At 56.2% G+C, this 21,205-nt stretch overlaps 6 protein-coding genes across 6 annotated transcripts; all 6 read right to left on the minus strand.

Moving 5' to 3' along the window:
* Nucleotides 1-51: 51 nt before the first annotated feature.
* JCM15063_001810 (uncharacterized protein) lies at nt 52-3,997 on the minus strand (the record flags this gene model as incomplete). Its single annotated transcript, XM_076678944.1, has 13 exons — nt 52-328; nt 405-582; nt 647-906; nt 965-1,031; nt 1,089-1,229; nt 1,293-1,490; nt 1,550-1,722; nt 1,787-1,875; nt 1,936-2,413; nt 2,474-2,571; nt 2,636-2,709; nt 2,779-3,530; nt 3,621-3,997. The coding sequence occupies 13 exons, from the start codon at nt 3,995-3,997 to the stop codon at nt 52-54; spliced, it is 3,162 nt and encodes a 1,053-aa protein (XP_076533941.1).
* A 1,191-nt stretch (nt 3,998-5,188) lies between these two features.
* Nucleotides 5,189-6,676, minus strand: JCM15063_001811 (uncharacterized protein; the record flags this gene model as incomplete). Its single annotated transcript, XM_076678945.1, has 9 exons — nt 5,189-5,250; nt 5,316-5,331; nt 5,406-5,602; nt 5,664-5,686; nt 5,763-5,873; nt 5,949-6,190; nt 6,255-6,366; nt 6,434-6,548; nt 6,631-6,676. The coding sequence occupies 9 exons, from the start codon at nt 6,674-6,676 to the stop codon at nt 5,189-5,191; spliced, it is 924 nt and encodes a 307-aa protein (XP_076533942.1).
* Nucleotides 6,677-6,988: 312 nt separating this feature from the next.
* On the minus strand, nt 6,989-7,986 carry MRPL17 (mitochondrial 54S ribosomal protein mL46 MRPL17; the record flags this gene model as incomplete). The annotated part of the gene is made up of 3 exons (XM_076678946.1): nt 6,989-7,144; nt 7,246-7,421; nt 7,497-7,986. 3 exons carry the CDS (start codon nt 7,984-7,986, stop codon nt 6,989-6,991), a joined length of 822 nt encoding a protein of 273 aa, XP_076533943.1.
* A 301-nt stretch (nt 7,987-8,287) lies between these two features.
* JCM15063_001813 (uncharacterized protein) lies at nt 8,288-11,680 on the minus strand (the record flags this gene model as incomplete). Its single annotated transcript, XM_076678947.1, has 8 exons — nt 8,288-8,477; nt 8,544-8,672; nt 8,737-8,841; nt 8,910-9,160; nt 9,223-10,173; nt 10,247-10,443; nt 10,502-10,841; nt 10,913-11,680. 8 exons carry the CDS (start codon nt 11,678-11,680, stop codon nt 8,288-8,290), a joined length of 2,931 nt encoding a protein of 976 aa, XP_076533944.1.
* A 490-nt stretch (nt 11,681-12,170) lies between these two features.
* JCM15063_001814 (uncharacterized protein) lies at nt 12,171-15,531 on the minus strand (the record flags this gene model as incomplete). The annotated part of the gene is made up of 15 exons (XM_076678948.1): nt 12,171-12,453; nt 12,523-12,535; nt 12,611-12,790; nt 12,857-12,940; nt 13,003-13,484; nt 13,549-13,680; nt 13,744-13,863; nt 13,918-14,137; nt 14,197-14,290; nt 14,354-14,435; nt 14,503-14,903; nt 14,968-15,038; nt 15,095-15,200; nt 15,269-15,319; nt 15,385-15,531. 15 exons carry the CDS (start codon nt 15,529-15,531, stop codon nt 12,171-12,173), a joined length of 2,466 nt encoding a protein of 821 aa, XP_076533945.1.
* A 293-nt stretch (nt 15,532-15,824) lies between these two features.
* On the minus strand, nt 15,825-20,824 carry JCM15063_001815 (uncharacterized protein; the record flags this gene model as incomplete). The annotated part of the gene is made up of 9 exons (XM_076678949.1): nt 15,825-15,863; nt 15,927-19,230; nt 19,297-19,746; nt 19,810-19,873; nt 19,942-20,178; nt 20,262-20,465; nt 20,544-20,570; nt 20,638-20,697; nt 20,797-20,824. 9 exons carry the CDS (start codon nt 20,822-20,824, stop codon nt 15,825-15,827), a joined length of 4,413 nt encoding a protein of 1,470 aa, XP_076533946.1.
* Between the last annotated feature and the right edge of the window lie 381 nt (nt 20,825-21,205).

Consider the following 21,205-nt stretch of genomic DNA (forward strand, 5'->3'; position numbering starts at 1 on the left):
GGTATTCGTAATTAGCTAAAGGAGCCAGCGTGGGTTGATGGGTTCGTCGATTCACTGCTGCCACGGCATGCTGGTTTCAGGATCAGGGTCGGGCATATAGGGAGTGTACTGAGTCGCGCGCAGTGTTGGCATGCCGGATGCGTTGAAAACGGCGCTTGATGGGGATTGTAGCGGGCTGCCGAGGGTGGTCTGTTGTAGATTACCGGTAAGGGAACCGGATGCAGATGAGATTGGACTGCCGCCTGGTCCGGTGACCTTCTGCACCTTGGCCCAGCGTAGACCGCATGCGTTGCACAGCGATTTGGGTCCTGTCGGGCCAGAGCGCCATCTGTAACAAGCAAGCGGACGGCGGGGCCATCGCGTCAACGGAGTCAAACGTAGGCATCTGGACGAGGAGCACTCACTCTGGAGAGTCCGTCCGCCCGCAGTTCTGGCAGCTGCGACCGATGTTCGAGGAGGCGCGGGAACCGGCATCGGAAGAGGCCTTTCTCGAACGCCCTTCTGGGTGAACGCTGCCTCGCTTGCGCCTCAAGGTCATGAGGTATTCCTTTTCGTCGCGTAGCTTCTTGTTGATGTTTTGCACTGTTCCTCATGCTGCCGTCAGTTTCGACCACCTTGGTTAGACAAGCCAATCGAGAAGGCTCACATTGATGAAGCTCAAACTGCCAGCTAGTTGGTCGGCGTGTCTCGAGCTCGTCGAATACATTATCGCTGATTGCGCTCGGATGCGCGAGAGTCTTGAATGTGCTCTGGAAAGCATTGCCGCTGCCGTTCGAGGCATTCGAGTCACTCTCTGAAGCGGCTGCAGGTGATCGGCCTGTCTGGGCGGAGGAGTAGACAGGCGCGATCTGACAGAATGGGCTGTTGTTCTTGCGGTATTCGGATCCGACCTCATTTGTTTGCGCTCTAAAATACTGAATTAAGTCAGCGGTGAACCGCTCGGGCCTCGAAAATGATGACTGACATGATGCCAACGTGAAGCGGAGTTTTGTCCGTTGACGATTCCTCTTCAGCATGGCGAGGGTAGAATTCTGCGAAATCATTTCATGAGCTCGCGTCGCAAAATCAAGCGGTACATTGATGCTCACTAGTGACGACATCGACGTAACCTTTCCGCCCTTTGATCTTGTAATGCACCGTAGCCGGCGCGCCCAACAGGGCTTGCTGCACCGCAACTTCGATCTGTTGCTTGTAATCGGGAGAGATGACATCAAAGATGGTTGAACCCACTGCAGGTGGCAGGAAGTGTCAGTATATACCCAAAGGCCGGAACCCGGAAAGCTTGAACTGACCGAACTCCTGCGGTAGGTAGCCGAGGACATTGTGAATCGCGAGTGTAGCATTCAAGATCATGCCTCGTTCGCTGAGCTTCATCCAAAATTCGAGATCTCCGAGACCTCCGGATTGGCGAACTTCATTCCAATTGAGTCGGAGTACATCGCGAGGTCGTCCAACAGCGATAACGCATTTACGGCCTTTTCCAGGTTCGACTGCAGCGGACTGATAGTCAGCGATGACGACAGGCGGAGTCGATATGACATGAGCGTACTGTGCAATTTCCCGCTCGCTTCAATCCAAATGTATCCCGAGCGCTTTCGGCGAATCCGATAGAGGAGTTTGACGATTGGGTTCGAGACCGAGCTTGCGTCCTTCAGCTGTCTCATGACTGGCACAACATCGGAGGGGTGGCAGAGCGAGGACAGAGTGGAGCCAACCAGTTCGCTGTGGATGCACAAGTTCCGTTTGAGCTAATCGCCAGGCGAGTGATCAGAAGAGGCTCACGTACCTCGGTTCATATTCAAGCACGCGCGCAACAGCAGGAGAGCAGTACAACAGGGAGCCCTTGAGACTGAGGACGTGCACAAAATCGTCGGCCTGAGGAATGCTGTGTCAGAGCGAGCCATCGCGAGCGGGGACAGATTGCGGAGGGCTTACTTGTCCGAGCAATAGCTTATGGAAAGCACGCTTGTCAGCTTCAAGCTCAATTCCACCTTCACCAGACCGTAGCACGAGGTCGAGAAGTTGCTCGTCCGACTTCTCGCTGATCTCTGATGTGCCCGACATAGTCGCGATGCCTCCGCTTGACAGATCGGCAAGGCCGCTTGTCGACATGAGAGCATCTTGGGTGTTCGCCGAGCCTGCTTGAGACTCTTTTCGAGCTGGTCTCCACTCTTCTGTGTCCACTCCGGTTTGTTGAATGCTCTGCATGGAGATGGTCTTGTACGTCGAGTCCGAAGCTATGCTCGGGTTGGATGGCGGCGGGGCGTTGGCGTAGGCATTGCCGACAAGAGAATAGTTCACAATGTAGGAGCCGTCTCGCATGCGATCGAGAATGGCGTTCGGTTGATCAACGAGATCGACCTGGAAACCAACGAAGTATGCGATTTCTTCGGTGTCCCAACAGATCGGAATGCTGCAATATTGCAGAGATCAGTATAAGCTAGACAGGGCTGTCCGAAGACAAGATACATACATTGTGACGAGGTTGATGAATGGTCTGCCGGCCTTGGTGTAGTTGATGAGCGACGATTGACTCTCCTTTCCAGCTTGGATATGCGTTCTCATGTGCCACTGTTGGATCACGCAGGGTTACCCGTCAGAATGGATACCGTTGAGAGTGAGCAGGATGACCTACGGCAGCATTCCCGTCCGTGTATTTCCGAGGAGAACCTTGCGCTGTTTGCCCACCTGGAGATTGGAGGAAGCGGCCTGCACGATAGAGCAGGCAGTAAGCACTCAAATCCCTGCGAGTTTTCGTACGGCGAGAAAGTAACTAACAGTTCCGCCCGATAATCTCTTCATTCGTGTAACCCGTCATCTTGACGAAGGTATCGCTTGCAAAGACCAAAGGCTGATCCCATCGACGTGCGTCGACAACAGCAAACGCGCAGCTCGAATCGACAGGTCCAATCTGTATTTGAGGATTCGGCCGCGCAGCGACTCGAGCTAGCACTCCTAGCAAGTCGAACCCGCTTGTCGAGTACAGTCCAGCAAAGTTGTTCGATTGTCCTTCAGGAGGTGGTGCAGGTAAGCCGAGAGCTGTAGGATTGAAAGGGGAAGAAGCCGGCTGAGCTGGCGGAAGGTGCATGGCGAGCGGAGGGAGCTTGTACGAAGTGTTGTTGTTCTGGTTGATACTGATAACGGATGAACCGTAGGGGGCATACACCGGGTTTTCCGTCTCATACTTTGAAGGCGCAGTGACTGTCGCTGCACTGGGCGCGAGTGATCGAGGGACAGACGGGGGCGCGTAGGGTACAGCCGAAGTCGAAGCGACCGCGGAGGCGCTTGTTGACAGAGGTTGAGCCGGAGGGGAGTAGTGCAAAGGCTGTGACTGCTGCTGTGTTGTTGCAGAGTTTGAATGCTGCTGCGTTGCTTGTGACGTACTACCCGCGCCGAACGCCTGGCTGAAAAACGACGAAGTTGGCGAGAGACCTCGATTCGCGCGATGATCCTGGGACTGGGGCGCTGTCTGGCCCTGCGGCGCGTAGCCGTAATCGTACGGCATCGGAGAGATCGTACCGCCCGATGTGCTGTGACCCGCAGGCAATACGGCGAAGTCAGCGTCACGGTGGGGACAACGCTCGATTTGCGCAAGCGGATGCAGCGGCGCCTCGACTTACGCGGTAGACTCCATCACGCCGACGCCGAGTCCGAAGGGATCATTCTGTCCGCCTGTTGCGAACCTCGGCATCATGAATTGGCCCGAGAACGAGTTCGGATCGAAAGCCGACGGCGAGAGACGAGCGTTCTCCATCGGGTTGAATCCGCTGTAGTCTTGCCCGTTGTGCGACGCCGATGAATGCCCCTGATTCGCTGTATCGAAAGACTGACGCAGGTCCTCGCTGGCGGTTTTTGCGAGAGGCCGTCCGTATCCTCCGCCCGCGGGAGAAGGCGCCGTCACAACTGCCGGCGAGTATCCTCCTGCACCCGTCGTGGCATCCATCTCATCGCCCGCACCCTCGTAGCTCCAGTAGCTGTCCATCGCCGGCTTGTTCATTGAGGATTGTGAGACAAAAGAGTGGAGGGAAACTCGAGCAACCCCGCCGATTGCGAGCGGTGGAGGTGACGATCGGCGACTTTGCACAGCTCGGAATGCTTGTCGAGGTCGTGTGCTGGAAGTTGAACGTCGCCTTGAGGCAGGAGACAGGCTGCAGCAAGCTTTGGGCCGACACCGAGCGAGCAATTTGGATTTACGATGTGCGGCGCGGAAGTCGGAGCGCGCTCGCGGTCTCAAAACGCAAATTGCCTGTTTGGCTCCGCCGCGATGACGACGGACGTCTCAGAAATGCCAACGAGCCCTGAAACCCTGGCAGCCGTGCATGGCGATCTGCCCTGCGGCTACAGATGAAGTCCCTCGTGCGTGCAGAGCCCCATTGCTCACGTTTCCAGTACTGAATGTAGCTACAGTACTGTACTTTACAGAAGCCAGCCTGCAACCAGCAGGCAGAGAAAGTCGACCGCGAATTCTCGCTTTCGGCCCTGCATCGCCAACTTGACCGCTGTCGATTTATGCTTCTTCTGTTGCCATGTTATGGTAGCGCAGGGATCGTCCTGCAGCCCAAAGCTGGGACTCTGTAACGATTGCGCAGCTTGGACCAAAACTGGTCGAAGTTTTCCGCATACCGGCTCATGTACAGCTCTGTTGCCCTAGCCTATCCTCGAAAGTCTACATAGACTTCGCGAAGGCCGCATGCTGGGTCGTTGACAGTTGCCCGACTTCGAAATATTGTTCGGGACGATCCGTCCGCGCTGCGTCGACTTGACCTTCTCGATCCCAACCAGACTTTTTCGAAACTGTAAAAGCCGAGAATTGCAGGTTTGGCGCCGCTTGTTCGACGCCGCAGCCGCGCGCCTACACCTCTCCTTCGCAGCTCGCCGGCGACATCAATCAGGGCAGAAGGAGAACGTTCGTTTCTCATGTGGGATCGCTCCGAATCGCTCGGGGAAAGCGCTGCGATCGTTGTCCGACGCCGGCGCGTTCCCTGTAATACAGTAGCGGCGAAATTGAAACAGCTCTCTCGGCAATAGGACAATCGGGACTTTAATGGGTTTTCGATGCCCATTGACAATTTCGATGCTTAGTAGATTGAAACACTCCGTATGGCGGGGGTCAGGATGGCAATTTCATCCGCGCACGGCCATACTCAGGGCGCGTTGGTACAATACAGTAGTGAAACAGACGGACTTCTCATACAACGTCGAAGGCGAGTCCCTCAACGCTCAATGACCTCTGAATGACCTCAACCGGACCTATCGCAGGAACGCCGAATGTCAGTCAAGCTAAGTGGTCTTTTGGGCGAGGCAATCATACGTACTGAACTCGTTCATGTTCTGTTGAGCAGCGGTTTCGACGCATCAATTGGAGATCTGATTTACAACCTCAAGAGTGAGGAAAGGGCACTTACCGCCTGGGCATGCGCATCCAGATAGCCGGGACATTTCCGGATGACGTTCTTCTCACCGCAATTCTCTACCATCTGTCCCGTTACACGACTCTGGGGGTCGATAAAGAAGTCTACCGCGGCGAGCACGGTCGACATCGGCGTTATGCGGTCTTCCGCGGCGAGACGTTCGATGAAGTCGGGAGGTGCAAGAGCCGTCGCTGTTATTCAAAAGGAAAGTCAGCTCGACGCATAGGCGGACGAATACTCACTTTCGCTTACCGACGACCGACGGGCCGAAACAGCTGCAGGGAAAACGGACGATATGAGCGACTGGAATGATCGTTTCGGCATCAGGATACTTCGGAAATTCGCGCTTACTTGATGGTAATGCCCTCGTCAAACACTTTCGGACCGACTGATCTGACGAGTCCGATAATGGCGTGCTTTGAGCTGCCGTACAGAGCATCGTTCGGAAAAGGGTAGAATGATCTGTTCTCAGATTCGGCTGGCGTCAAAATCGAACAAGCCTGGGCCGTCATAAGGTTCGAGGGAAAGGAGCCGCACGCATTCGACCCAGTGCACACGATTTTGCCCCTCCATCCTGTCTTGTCTTTTTCCTGCTTTCGGAAATAGGCAAGAGCAGCGTGCACGACGTACAGGACGCCATCGAGATTGACCCGGATGACGGTGAGAGCGGGCGGATGGTCGACAAGGGTTGAGAGATCGGAAGGAGGCGCAAAAGTCGAGAAATGGGTCGGGTCCGACGAGTTCATCTCCTTCATTTGACTGATGCCTGCATTTGCAAACTAATCACATCTGAATCCGATCAGCACGTAATGCGTAGAGCAGGGTTAAGCTGCAACAACGCACGACGAAGTCGATCCTGCGCCCAAACTTGAGGTACGCAAACTCAAACACTTCGCATACGGAGGCCCAGCTCGTGACGTCGCAAGCGCAAAACTCGACTCGTCCTCGACCATTACTGCGCGGATCAACGTGAGCATCAGTACATAGTCTCTTCGGCAATGGGCGCTGCACGACAACCGTACGCGGAGTCGTTATTGAGTTCGTCGACGACTTTTGCTCCAGCGACTGCGTTAAGGTCAGCGATCGCGACGTTGGCCCCCGCTTCGAGCAAGTGTCGTGTGATGCCGAGTCCGATGCCTGTTCGGGGAGAGAGCTGAGCGAGTGCATCTCGAGTTCCGGCAGGGTACCGCGAAAGGTTATCAGCACGTGCGAGACTCACCCGAAGCGCCTCCAGTTACGATCGCGTTCTTGTTCGTGTAAGACATGATGTTTTGTGATAAGCGTGATGGTTGTTTGACATCCAGAAGAGAGACCGCCGCATCGGCTCGGGCGACAAGAACAAAGTTCTTGCTGATCCCAGCAGGACCAGCGTTTTCCGATCCCGAGTGGGGGTATTTCCTCTCCTCGTCGCGCTGACGAGGAAGATGCACTCCTCTCTCGACTCTGCGATTCTGTCGGCTCTCTTGGAGCAAATGTTTGCCTTAGCGATTCAAATTCGCGATTCGAGTTGATTCGAGACTATGGCCGATACATCGCGGTCGAGAAGCAGGTGATGATTTGCGTTACGATGGCATGTGCTACAGGTCTGACAGCATAGGCTCAACAGCCTCCCAGTATGATGCGTCGACCTTTTCCTTGATCTCCTCCTTGGTCAGCCATGCGAAATCCACCAAGCCCTCCTTCTGGTTCGGCACGGCCTGGCCTCGTACGACTCGCATCGGCATAAAGAACACCTAATGAGCAGCAGCAAAAGTCAGCAAATTCGGTGATGTCCAGTACGCTCGCGAACGCAAGCAGACAGAGAGAGGAGAAAAGGATTTTGAGGACTACTCACACTCGCAGATTCCTTCCCCGGGTTCTTCTTGACGTGCTCTGCGGGGAAAGCGTACGTGTACGCACCGGCAGGCACTCGACCAACTGACCATACGTCCATGTTGGGCCCAGTCTCCTCGACGAGCTCGCGGCGAGCTGCCTCGACGAGACTTTCGTCACCTTCGACGCCTCCTTGAGCTGTTTTTCAGAACCCATCAGCGTCAACGCTCGTCGCAAATTCGAGCTATAGGGAGTGGTAAGAGCTTGACTAACGGAACTGCCAGGCGTGGGCGCTACGCTTCTTCTTCAACAGAAGGTACACGGTTCGATCCGCTTTTCGTTCGAGGCTCTGGACACTTCCGGCCTTGTCGGCCTCTGTCACCTTCTCCATGACGGCACTGGCTCCCTCGACCTCCTCCCGAGCCATCTCGAATGGCCGCATGTCATCCTCGTTGCCGGTTTCTTTCTCGACCTTCTTGTCGAACTGCGCGAACGACTTCTCGGCAGCCGAACCCTTCTTGAAGAACCACCCAGTCGAAGTTTCGAGCGGTTTGGAGAGCGCGCGGTGGATCTTGCGCTGATAGGCGTAGTAGGATCGCTCGAAAGGGGTGAGGGAAGGGAGAATCAGAGGTGGTCGAGACAGGAGAGCGGCGGCCACAATCCGACTCGACGAGGTTGGTGTGGATTCGGCAGCTGTTGTAGATTGATAGCGAGCTGTGTATAACGTGTAGCGACAAGACGCGAGTTCGTATTGGGACAACATCAGGAAAAGATGAAGACGAGCAGCAGCTTGTCAAGACGACACTCACTCGCAGTAACTTGCAAACTCGTCTTGCAGGAGCACTGCGCAGTTCTAAGACCTTGCCGCATGTGAACGGCGGTACGTGGAGCCATGGCGTAGTATGAGTGCTATGTCAAGTTCCGATGGATAGACGCGCGCATTCACAACTTGATCGACACAACTTCTACGCTCCTCTCGGTCAGATGCGAAGCGGCTAGTGACTGATCTACTGTGTGCTGCTATGTATCTCTCGACATTGCAATCATTCGGACCCTTTGACCGGTTACATCCCGTCGTCCTCGCCCAGATCAAGCAACTTCTCCTCGAGTTCGAGATTTCTCGAGCGCAATCGCGCGAGCTCGCCTCGCAGCTTGTCAAGCTCGCTCTTCGATGTTGTAGTTGGAACGATCGAGGCCGGTGGCGTGTCCAATTTTGACGGGTCTCGAAGGAGCGCCAAATCGGCTTCTTTCGCCCTATTTGTCCACAGTTTCGAGTTAGTCGAGCCCCTGAATCTCGCAAGATTACGTTCAGTCACGCACCGGAGCAGAGCCTTGAGACCGGCTGCCTCCTCTTCGACTGCCGCTCGGAGCATCTCGCTCCTTTTGTATTCGCCCACAATCAACTGGATTTCTTTCCGTTGAAGAACATACTTGGCGATATCGGCATCACTGATGCGATCCGTCGGAAAGTCAGCACATGCCTCAGATCGTACAGTCATTGGCAGGCACCCACCAAATCGCGAGCGTTCGAGTGAGCGCTTCGATACGCAGCTCATACTCTGCAACGCGAGCCAATTTGGGCTCGTCGATAGAGACTTGATTCCTCAGGTCCAGGAAGCTAAATGCAATTGTGCTCCGGTTAGCTCGATCGCGAGATGCCCGAGTGAGAACCTCACAGCTACTTACGCTGCGCCCTCTTGTTCGAGCTCTTTCCCTTTCTTGGCGTACCGATCTTTCCAATCCTCCACCTCTGCCTTGAGTCCCTTCTCTGCCTCGTCCCATTTCAGCTTGGCCTTGCGAAGTGTCGCAAGTTTGTCCTTTAAATCGTTGATGTGCTCCGACCAGCTGTCTTTGGTTGATTTCTGCTCGGATCGTAGTTGATCCAGCGACGACTGTGCTGTCGAGAGCTGCGCCCGCAGCGTTCGAATCGTCCGCATCTTACGGATCGAGAAGCAAGCTCGTCAGCAAAGGACTTGATCAAGCGAGGTGCCTGACTTACCCTCGATTGCCTTTCGGCTTCCTGACCACTCTCCAACACTTTTTCGCGGTGCACTGTACCCATGTGCTGCAAGTGTAATTGTTTGAGATACGTCTGAAAATTGACCTCGCCCTGCAATTGGACCACCTCGGTTTCCAACTTCGTGATTTGGTTGCTGACCGAGCCGAAGGCACCTGGCGCAGAGGACGGAGGCCGCGGATCGCTGTACAGAGAAAGAGACTTGAACTCCGGTGAGAGCATGGGTGTTCCTCCACCAGTGTTCATAGAAGCGAGTGAAGGAGCGCCCGAGGACCTCCGAGAGAGGGAAGCGGGTCCAGCTGGACCTCCCTGGGATACATCGAACACGCCAGACCACGAAAGCGGATCATGCGCCGAGACACCTGCGTCTGTAGAGCGAAGTCGCGACCCTGATCGGCGTGGCGATGTCACAGCTGCGCCCACCTGGCCACTCCACTGCAACATCTGGAAGTTCGCGAAATGCGAGTTTGCGGGCATGTGCGGCGTGGGCGTGCGACTTGGAGAAGGCGAAGTGTATCCTGACGAAGTTGACACTCGCTGTTTCGACATGGCCCGGTCGACCGGACTCATCGGTGGGGAAGTCGGCGCATGAAGGGGATGATACGGCGTGGTAGTTCCCGAAGCAGGAGGAGAGCCTGCAGGTCGCCTATCCATCGAGGACCTCGACCTTTTTGAGCTGAGTTCGCGAGGCGGCCACATGCCCTCGTTCACGCTGTTAGGCTGCGGGTCGGTATCAGCGATAGAAGGCGCGGCCGTTGCGTCTCCGCGCCAATCGTACGTTGGCATGTGTCGCACGTGATCGACTACGTTGCGATCGCATGCGGCCATGACGTCCGCGGCCTCCATCCGTTGCCAACGAGTGGTATCGGACAGTTCCGACGCGAGCTCCGAGGTGAAGAGATTCGGAGAGAGTGTGTGCAAGCGAATGATATGCTGTTGTCACCGTTCAAGATTACCTCAGTCTCCGCTTCGCCAGCCATGCCTGACTTTAGAGGGAGGGACGAACATGACTCCGGGCTCGAATCATGGCAGAGTTGAGACTCGGTGCACCTTCTCCGGCTGGCTTTTGCCAGTTCTTCTCCCGCAGGTACGTGGTCGCATCTTTGAGGAAAGCAGTGAAATTGCACGGGTATATCCCGTAGAGAACTGTGAAGAGGATGGTCGGATCAGGCGGGGTGCTCTCGAGATCGTCTTCCAGGGGATCTATCGTTCAACGAAGCGTGTCAGCGCTCGAATATCTAATGGCAGAGATGATCCGTACCACCGGCTCTGTCGGGACTCGGATCCCTCGAATCGCCATCATCCGCGAATGTTTCCCAACTGACTACTCTGCCAAACGCTGCCATGATGCCAAACAAATTATCGCCAATGATGACAGGGAGCGTGACGAGAAAGATGGCGAGACACTTGATCGCTAGATTGACGATAGCAGGACATGGCGAGAGGAGCGAGATGTTGATGATGTTTGAAAGGAGCGGCGTATCGAGGGCATAGTACGATTTGGCAGAATGCTTCGTCAAGTAGGAGAGCGCAAGCGAAAGTGCAGGGAGTCGGGAAGGCGCCTGCGTCGTGATCAAGGGTGCCACACGAACGAAGAATGCCTGGACAACCGCTCTGTCCGAGTCAGCTAGTAGACCTCGGGCGCAATAGTGACACGATGCAGTTTACTGACCTTTGGTGACTGTTCGCCCCAGCTGCTGACGCACTCTCCCAGGTTGGTGACGCCGTAATCTTCATCGAGACCCTTAAGCCGTGCAAGAGACCTCTCTTCGTACTCGCGCAAGACAACAAGGCCGAATGGCGAAACATAGTCGTCGCCCTTCTCAGCGTCTTCCTTGGCAGCCGCCATGCCCCAAACCACTGTCTTGGTAGCGGCTGTGAGACCCTGCCGCGAGACGTACAAAGGTCGCATCGTGCTGCCAGTCGTAGAAGCCGCAGGAGCGGATTCCTTGCCCTTGCGAGTCGTCTTCCTGCCTCTTGTCTTGTCCGCTGGGTGGGGGTACCGGGTTTCTCCATCGTTCGCGGTTCCGAGCATGGTCCTCCGCAAGACAGCGTTCCACCACACGGCGCCAATATCCTTCCTGCTCACGAGCGCCGATTCATCGTCGTTGCCGGCGTCTGCACTGAGTCTGTACAGGAGGCGCAGAAATGCCGAAACTTTGGCGAGCGAGTCGCGTTCGGTCCCAGGCAGCGGTTCGACGAGCGCCCAGATCTCGAGCAATCCTTCCCTCCACCGAGCGCGTTCCCGCTCCCCCTCTGACTGTCCGCTACTTCCGGTCGCCGCTGTGAGCGGGAAGGAAGAGGCGAACGTTCGCAAGTGGTGGTCGAGTTTGGCGTACACCTCGTCAGGCAAGTCGAACTGCGAGAAGGCGCTCGACGATTGCAACGCCGGGCCCGAGAAGAGCTGGTTCAGCTGTCGTAGAGTATCTTTGGTGGACATCCTGGGCCGGACTGGACGTGCGATGTCGATAGTTGGATGATCAGCCTGCGCGACTGGCCGCCGATTATCGATAAGCCGGTCCGGCTGTTCAAAGTTCGACCTGAATCGGGCCTGCGCCTGGCAGATGATCTGTGGCGTGGTGTTGATCAATCTCGAGATCTGCTGCTTGAATCGGCGATGCTTGGCGAGAGCGTTAGCTGAGAGGAGATCAAGCGTTCTGTGTGCACTCGGCGCGGCGGCACGGCCGGTCGGCCGACTTCGAGCGACTCCGTCATTGCATCTCTCCGCGCGTCGACACTTGCGAACATACACGCTGCCAGCTCCAACGCCGCTAACTTCGATGACATTGACACGCAAGGGCACTGAACACTCTGAATTGCAACGGGCGTCGGGACCGCACATACTGAGACTCTTCTGTCTGCCTGTCAAAAGCTATCCGCTCCTACGAAACCACCTCGTAATTCGTCGAATGTGGTGTCACGTTCTCCGCTCACACGTCCTGGCTCCGACCCATAGAGGACTGCTTTCTCAGCGACGAGCTCGGAACATATCCATTGTTGGCGAACGTCGCGGTCGAAGCGATCGAAGCTCGTCTTTGTGGCTCCCCCGGGACAGCCTGCGTCGTTGGTACAGGCTGCGCTGCGAACGGATCGTACGCCATCCCGTTGTTCACGGAATAAGGCGTCACGCCTGGTGCTGCGAACTCGCCCTGGTCTCCGATCGGGGTGTACTTGCCCTGTGGCGGAACGTTGGCTCCCCCGCTCGCCTTCCTCCTGTCGCAGTCAGACACGATTATAGTTAGAGGGGAACTGCACGTCTGGCAAGCAAGAGTTTCGTCTCACCAGAAACAACGACCTATGATCACCACAAGAAGCTGAACGGAATCGCAGCGTTAGCATGGGGTCTCGTTAGCATGGGCGAGAGTATGACTTGCGAGGCCAACAAGCGCGGCACCGCCGATGATGGCGACGTGCGCCATGGTCGGCAGATCGTTCCATTTCTGCATGCGAGACTTTTCCTGGCCATGTTCGGGAGAAGCTTCGGGTGCTTGCGGAGTGGCAGTCCTGTCATTACTTGAGCCTTGCTCTAGCGAGGCAGGGACTGCGAGCACTGCATTTACCGAAAGCGTGTCAAGCGAGCGACTTCGCTAACACGGATGAAAGACACGCAACGTACTGTTAAGACCAGTGGCAGCATCGCTCGCAATAATAGTCGACGCCGAAGTGCCCGAGACTCGGACTTGTCCATGCTCGTCGATAGCTAATCATCAGATTGTCGATAAGCTATTCAGGCCATCATGTGCAAGACCAAAGAGCACTCACGGCCATATCCGTAAGCCGAGAAGCTTGGCTCATCGCGCTTGACACTATCTAGCTGAATCATCCTGCGCAATCGCCGAAGTGCGGGGCGAGGCCAGCTCTCGGAAAGGATGTCCGTGGCGACGGGAGCGCCGGGGCTGGCGACTTCGATACTGGCAGGAGGAGACCACCACACTGCAGAGCTCGATGCCGCCGATGTAAGGGGTGGAATACTTTGGGCAGACGCTTCGATGGTGCCGGAACTGGGCGAAGGTCGCGATAATGTGGTGCTCGAAGTAGAATTGAAATTCAAAGATGCATTGTGTGCAGCGGCACTTGCGTCGTCGGAGATGCTGAAATTGGATAGGTGCGAAGCTGGATAGCAAATAACCTTGACTTCCGAGACGTAAGATTTCGAGCTACTTGACTCGATTGGCGCGATCGGAACAATTCCGCTAGGGGCGTTGAGAGAGCGGAAGGTATCTTCTTTTCCGCTGTTCCAAATCCTATCCAGCCAAAGAGTATGTCAGATCGCGTGCATCGACTATATCATAGCCTGTGAGTACCTACGAGAAACGGATCCTCGAGGGTGTCCGAGGGTAGCGGAACATGTTGTTGTCAAGCGTCGCGTTCCTCGAAACGTTCCGAACCGAGACGCCATCGATCAACCACGTAATCTGTTCCGGAAGCCAGCTGATCGTACTAATGCACCAAACGAGCGGGTTAGTCTTCACGAAAATTTGCTTGAGCTGAACGGTGACTAACTAGTCATGGAACTCGGTTGTCGACTCCGTGGCATTATGCTGTTCTCGGCTTGAAGGGTCACTCTTTCCATGTCGCGCATGGCCAACAGTATACTTGCTATCGCTTGAATTTGTCAAAACTCTGAAGCAAGCTGCTAAGTGTAGGCCCAGCACGCGAGGAACGTGAAGAACTCACTCGAATGAGATTTCGTCTTGAATACTACTGAGGAACGAGAAGGACGTCACGGCGCTCGAGCCTACAGCCGACTTTATGCGAGCAGTGACGTTCCCGTAGAGTATAGATCGAGTCGAGGTGATCGAGGTGCCATTCGTAGGGGGAACGGTCAAGGAAAGTGTCATAGCTGAATCTCCCGTGGTCGAGTTTGCTGATAGTGCGCCGAGGCTTGAATTACCGACTAAGGCCAGAGATTGAATGAGCGGTTGAACAGCTCGATGTGATACGTGGATCACTTACTTGACTCCACGAGCCAGTCGAGCGACGAGGCGTCCCCATTCCATTGCGAGCTGTTCGGCAAGAAACGACTTCCCGACCACGTCTCGATGGAGTACTACCCAGGAATGGAACGGTGGGTAAGCGTGATTGTTTCGCCATCCTTTTTCTCGAGACGAACCTGTTGATCGACGCAAGCTGGAACCGGCGCGCAAAACCTAGGTTCAAAGGAGGCGAGAGGGTCGCATCCTGCGAGACAATTTCTGCGAATCGATTGAACGACGATCGTGTGAGCTTTGTTTCTCATCATGAGACGAGGCAGTTGCGTACCTGCCAGTCCCGCAGAAGCCTCGCGAGCAGCACGGAGCTTCCTTTGGACACAGTGAGTCCTGATCGCAGGCTTGACCTTGCATCCAACCGGTGATCTCGTGCAAGGCGGTCGAAGAGCTTGCGACCTGCGATGTCGAGACAGGATGCCATGGCCTGCTCGTCTGAGAAGGCGACCATACAAGCGCTGTCGGCGGAGTCGTTCCGGGAGTTGTGCTCAGATTGTGGCTTACGCCCTCGTCTGTCATTGTTGAGTTGCCGTCTTCTCCCGAATCGAGCAGGTCCCATGCTGCGCCAAGCAGAGAGTGATCATCTTCGTCACCAGGAGTAGAACCATTCGCGAGTGCGCCGATCCCCCAAGGGATGGGCTGTCCATTCGGTTGGACTGCGTTCGATGGTTCAGTCTGCGATCCGGTTCGATGGCGACAGTCAGCTCAGACCGAACATTTGGAAGAGAGGCACACGCACAAGCGTGCCGTTTGCGGTCGCGATTGCAAAGCGTTGCGTCCAAGCCGGATTCTCGTCGTGGAATGAAAACTCTGCCAACGCCACACTGCATCAGCCATGTCACTCGGGTAAAGATGAACAAACGTACGATAGAAATAGATCGCGGCTGGAGGAGCGACTTCAGGGCAGCTGTAAGAGTGCTTGGTCACGCCAGCGGTTCCATCTAGTCCGGTAGCGACACGAGTCACGTTGATCTAGTGAAATGCCGGTGTTCGTCAGCGGGTCAAGACGTGATCGTACCCAGACGAGAGTTGTCACGCACCATGTCAAGGTTGCTTCCGGACATGAGGTCGACATCAAACGATCGCCACTCCTGCACGATGCATCAAAGAAGGTGGGTAAGTAGCTTCAATTAGGTACAGCTGTGGCTGAGCTTACCTTGGTTTGATCCGAAATCCATTCGAATGTACATTCGTGACCTGCAAGAAAGACTTCTTTGCCTCCTCCGGGGGACGTTGGAACGACACTGGCATGAGCGAGCGCAAACAGAGCGCACAGGCTCCATGCAGGAAGAGCCAGTTGCATAGCGGAATCGTATGTTTCAGCTGTGACTAGCAGCCTGGTCTCTGTTGAAGACGAGCGAGATGAAGGTAGAGTACGAGAAAAGGGGAAGAGAAAAGAAGGGAGGGAGCGGCAGCCAGAGCACGAGCTGTCTGAGGCAGAGCACAAGCCCCTCAACGTCCGGCTCTCATCCGCGGGGCAAGGAATCAAGTTGCGCACGTGAATGCGACTACGCAGCAAACGAGAGAATTACAGTAAGTTCCATTGGATATGTACGAGACGAACGGGCAGTAAATGGGCAGTTCTAGTTGATCCTTTCAGCCCAGCAGCGAATTGATCGCTCGGTTGAGATCATGCTACATTGCCCCTTGAGTCAGTCAGGTCGTTGGCGGCCGAGTATAGGCAGGGAGCAAGCTTACGTCGTATTTGGCCAAGGCTTCGATTGCTTGAGATCGACCGAATCCCATCGAGCAGATTTCCTTCACGTCGGCCGAGTCATCATCTCGAGCGCCATCCTGCGGAACGCTCGGAGCCCGGGCAAGAGGAGGAGGCGATGCGACAGGCGGAGGTGATGCGACAGGCGGAGCAAGAGCAGGAGGGGCAGAAGGTGTCGTGTCTGCAAAAGGGAATGTACCGAACGAGTCGGCGAAGATGGACGATTTCTTGACAGGCGTTGCAACAGCGGGCATAGCCTTAGGCTCGGAGGCGGCTGGCAGAGGAGGCGAAGAAGCACTTGTGTTAGGGAGAGAAGACGACTCAGGGATAGCTGACGTGGCTGGCGAGAAAGAGTCGTCAAAATCGGCGAACGCTCGATCATCGACATCGACTGCGGAAGGCTTCGACTGATTGGGAGTTTCATCGAAGTCGAAGTCATCTTCGAATGTATCGAAATCTGCGTTGGGCTCATTCGCCGGCGTTGGCAAGGTAGAATCGTCGAGAGCCATGTCGGCGAACGATGATTCGAATGCGTCCTCGGGAGCTGACTGAGGCGCAGTAGAAGTTGCCTCAGCAGGGGATGCAAATGTATCGGACGCGGGAGCTTCGGTGGCAGCATCACTGTGACCGTGCGTTTGTGCTCCTTCAAAGTCAGACTGAACCGAGTCCAGCGTATCGGTAGGCGTACTGGCTACGTTCGAACGCGTAGGCGGCGGAGGCGCAGCTCTACGCTGCGTGGGAGCCGTAGTTGGCGCAGCGACTGGAGTCGGGATAGACAGAGGAGCGATCACAGGCGGCTCATCGGCTTCGAGTATTCCCGACGACTCGACTGTCGAGCTCGAGCCCGGAACGTGTACGTACGATTCTCCCGATTCCGAGTTCGAGGTGCCCTCCTTGGCAGGCTGGACCGGAGAGTCGAATGCCGAGGTCGATGATTCGAGCGGCTGAGCTGACTCGAGGGGGTCGAGGGAGCGGCGAGAGTAGCCTGACGGACGATCGAGGTCTTCAGGGCCTGCCTCCTCCTCGTCGCTTGAGTCCTCGTCTTCGACTTTGCTGGCATGCTCAATAAAGCGCTCTTCGGCCTTGACCTGCTGCTCCGGCTGCTTCTTCGCCTCGAGGTCATCGTCATCGAAGACGTCTGTGCCCTCGGTGCCGTGTTCCGCCTCGTCGATGATTTCCTTGCCCTTGCCCTTGTCGACCTTGTTTGCTTCGAGCTCTTCAAACGCATCATCAAAGCCTGCCTTGGGTTCGATCTCTCCTAGACTACCTTCGACCCGTTCGGGTTGGCTATTGTTGTCGAAGTCCTGAAACGCGTCATCGAAGCCTTCCTTGTCGTTCAGATCGCCGAGTTTGCCTTCGACAGATTCGGTTTCCTTGCTCTGCTGGTCGTGCGCCTGAGCCGGTTCGAGTTCCGCAAAGGCCTCATCGAAGCCTGCGTCGTCGCCCAAGTCGCCCAATGAGCCTTGCACTGCGGATGGTTCGGTCTCGTTCTTGACATCGCCGGGAGCCTGAGTTTGCGCAAAGTCGTCCCCGAATGACGTCGACCCAAAGTCGTCTCCGAACCCAGTGTTGGTGCTCAGAGGAGTGTCAAAAGCGTCGGTCGAGCGAGTAGGTTCGCGCGTATGCGGCGCCGAAGGCACTCCGAACGGATCCACAGCCCCCGCGTCCTCGTCCTTCTCAAGCTCTTTAGGTTGGTCTTGCTTCGGCGATCCGACGCCCAAAGCGTGTGTGATTGAGCTTCCGGCAGTCTCGAGAGCGTATAGAGCTCCTGCGCCGACGACTCCTGCTGCGGCCGATGCGATAGGGAGGATAGAATCCTGGACACTCGGACTTTGATGTGTCGATTCCGTCAGGTCCGATGCATCTCGAGCCTGCGCCGTAGTCGGAGTGATAGGTGACGCCGAGAGCGAAGCAGAAGTAGGGGACGTGGCAGAGGCGGCAAAAGGGAAAGGGTTGGAAGCAGACGAGGTTGATTGTCCGGTCGGCTGAGGAGAGAGACCTGCAGAGGCGAGGTTGAGCTTGTCGAACGGGTTGTTTGACCTCATCGAGCCGGCAGGAGACGCGACCGCGCTACGCGGCAGGGGAACGGCGAGCGCTTCAGGCAACACGGAACGATCTCGGACGCCTTCGACGTCGTGCTCAATCGGAGCAGTCTTGAGCGTTTCCAAGTCGCCTTCGAGCTTTCCGCGATCCGCCTCGGCGCTGACAAGCTGCTTTCTGGCGATCGCACCCAAACCCTTTTCCCTTCTACCTTCCTTCTTGAGCTTGTCAATCTCGGTGCGAAGGATACGCTTTTCCTCCTCGACCATGGTCAGCCTCTTCTTGACATCCCTCACTTCCTCCTTGTCTCGCAAGAACTCGCCTTCAAGCTCGCTCTTCTCCATCTTGAGCCCACTTAGGTCACTTTCGGTACTGATCAGCTCTGTACGGGCGCGAGACAAGACCGCCTTCTGTTCGACCTCGCGCTTCTTGAGATCCTCGAATGCAGTTCGTTCGGTTTCGAGCTGCTGACGAGCGCCAGAGACCTTGTCCTGGAGTTGTCGAATCTGTGCGTTGAGAGCCTCGACCTCGGATTCAAGTTGTTCACGACTCTTCGAAGTCTGCTCGAGAGAGCGACTCGTGTCGGTGTGTTCCTTTTCGAGCTGGCTGTGCTGCTTGCGAGCCGATTCAAGGTTCGAGTTTGTGTCTGCGAGGTCGTTGTCGTCGAAAAAGTTGCTGCTCTGAGTTGGCGGGGCTGGTTGCGAGACGACTGGCACGGGAGCAGTCGACGCTGCGGGGTTGAAGTCGTTCTGGAATCCGCTCGAGGGAACACTCCGGGATCCTGGAGCTTGACCGGTCGTTTGAGGACTGAGGACACCGCTGCCTTGCCGACTTGCGCCAGTGTTTTGCGGAAAGATTGTCCCTTTCGGCCCCTGGAAGCTGGAACCGGTTGCCTGATGAGAAAGTGTGCGCTGAATCGGTCCTGTCTGTTGAGGTTGGAGCGGAGCGAACGCTGACGCAGGAGGTGGTGACGAAGGCGTCGGAGTCGAGGCATTGTCATCGTCTCCCATGAGATCGAGCAGGTCTCTCTGGGGTGCAGTCATCTGTTGCGGCTGCTGCGATTGAGCAAGGAACGAGCTCTGTTGGGGGGATGTCGCCGAGCGCAGCGCGGGCGGAATGTATTCGGCAGGAAGCTGCTCAGGAAGCTGGAAGCCTGAGGGGTTCGAGACCTTTTCGCGAATGAGCTTCATCGCAACCGCAAAAGTGTCTCGGTTCAGGTGTCCGGCATTGGTGATGTCGGAGAGGTCCCTGCATCAGCCCCGAGTGGGACTTGTCAGATACAACGCAGCAGTTTTAGCGAAAATGACGACGGACCAGATTTTTGCGAGCTCGGTAACGCCAAGACCACTTTGACTGAAGAAGCCGACAGCCTGTTCGCCCTCAAGGATGCCTTGATTGTTCGTGTCAAGACCGGCGAACCAGTTGTCCGATTCGGCCTTCTCTTGCGCGGTGATTTTCCATGGGAGGGCACCTCCGGTGACTTGTGCGGTCTGAAACGGAGGTTGTTGCTGCGGAGGAGGAACAGCCGCCGACAAGTTGCGGTTCGGTGTCGGGATTGTGGACTGTCGCAACGGGCTCTGTGGCGCGTTTCCTGTAGTTCCAGGGGCGTTCAAGCCAGCAGCACTCGCATACATCTTGGGGTCCAAGACTTTCGGCAGGTTGTCCTGAGACAACTGGCCGTTGAGCACGAGCTGCAGGAGGTGCATTCCGATGACGAAGTCGGCGAGGTCGAGCGAGCCCCGAGCGTGGGTATCAGCCAAGTTCCTGTGCAAGATGTGGATTTACTGTGAATTTTCGCAATGTTTTCGACAGATCCTTCGGACATACCAGATTTGCCCGAGGGTTTCGTAAGGCAAGTTCGATTTGATAAAGATGTCTCTAGCTTTCTCTCCTGTGGAAGAATAGGCAAGTCGGGATCAACAGGATTCTGTGTACGATTCGAAAGTGGCGTGGTCATACCATCGAGCAATCCGGTCATATTGCCGCCATTGGCGCCAGCAAACAGCCGGGCGTACTTGGTTTTGTCGTCCGGCTTGATCTGGTTCACATCGGTGCCAGTCGTCTGTGCCACGATGCGAGAGGGAGGCGCCGTCGGTGCAGAGCGCGGGGCCGACGCCGGGGAAGAAGGCGCCGGACTGTCGACCGGCATGAGGTGGGAGGGAATTGGGAAGCCTTTGAATGTCGGGAAAGGACCGGCTGTTGCGAACCTCGACGATTCATCAGTACACTGCAGTGTCACGCAAGGCAACGAGTTGCGCTCGAGAAGAGCGAGGACACACGTTTGGCAACCCAGTCTTGTTTGACTTCGGCCGCGCCCTTGACCTTCTTCTCCTCCTGTGCATGTCCGATCAGGCGGCACGCAACGCCGAAACGTTCCGGGGTGAGGAAGCCGTTGTTGTCCGGGTCCGAGATCTGCCAGATCTCGCCGAGGAGGATCGGGGGGAGCGCCGAGTGCGAGAAGAAGGGTACGGCGAGGTCTCCAGCTATTTGCAATCGAGGGACATGAGTTATCTGAGAGCCGAGCGAGGGCAAGAGGCTGTGGCAGCGGATGAGGGACTGACTGAGAACGCCGAGCGATTCGGTATCGGCTGCGGATCAGAAGGCGGGTCAGGTCGACGCTGGCGCAACTCGAGACCAGCGAACGGGAAGACTCACCTTTCTTGAACAGGTAGTTGTATGCTTCCTTCTCGTTTGGAGCAGGATTGTACGCCGTCACTACGAGTGAGGAGGGAAGCGGGCGAGCAGCCGAGGCGTCATCAGTTTACAGCCGAGGCGCGGACAGGCGGATCTAGCCTCGTGGGAGCAGTAACTGACAGGACGGCGGGAGAGGTTCGGCAGACATGGTCGCGAGGACTGCCTGCGGCGCCGGAGTGAGAATAAACGTGAGGGAGGAAGCATTTTGGCGCATGTGCAACTCGCGCCAGATTGCGCCCGGGTGGGGAAACTGTCTCGCAATTTCCGGCTGTCAAGTTACAGCAAAGCAGGATCGTGATTGGCAATGCTACAGCTACAGCTCAAAGATGGTAACGCGAGGGGAGTGCGCCGCTCTCCTGATTATAACCCTCTCCCGGCCACGCCATCAAGCGCCATATTTGCGCAGCCGCGTCCAAGTCCGGCCCACTGATACTAAGCGAGCCTCTCCTTCGCACGGATGACCGTCCTGTTTGCTTGAGAAGTCCAATTCGAGTCGAGTGAGCGGGGTCGTTCCTTTGGGCGTCCTCGT

The sequence above is a fragment of the Sporobolomyces koalae genome, assembly GCF_050403365.1.
Source record: "Sporobolomyces koalae JCM15063 DNA, S_koalae_JCM15063T_v1_ctg18, whole genome shotgun sequence".
In the NCBI taxonomy this organism is placed as follows: Eukaryota; Fungi; Basidiomycota; class Microbotryomycetes; order Sporidiobolales; family Sporidiobolaceae; genus Sporobolomyces; species Sporobolomyces koalae.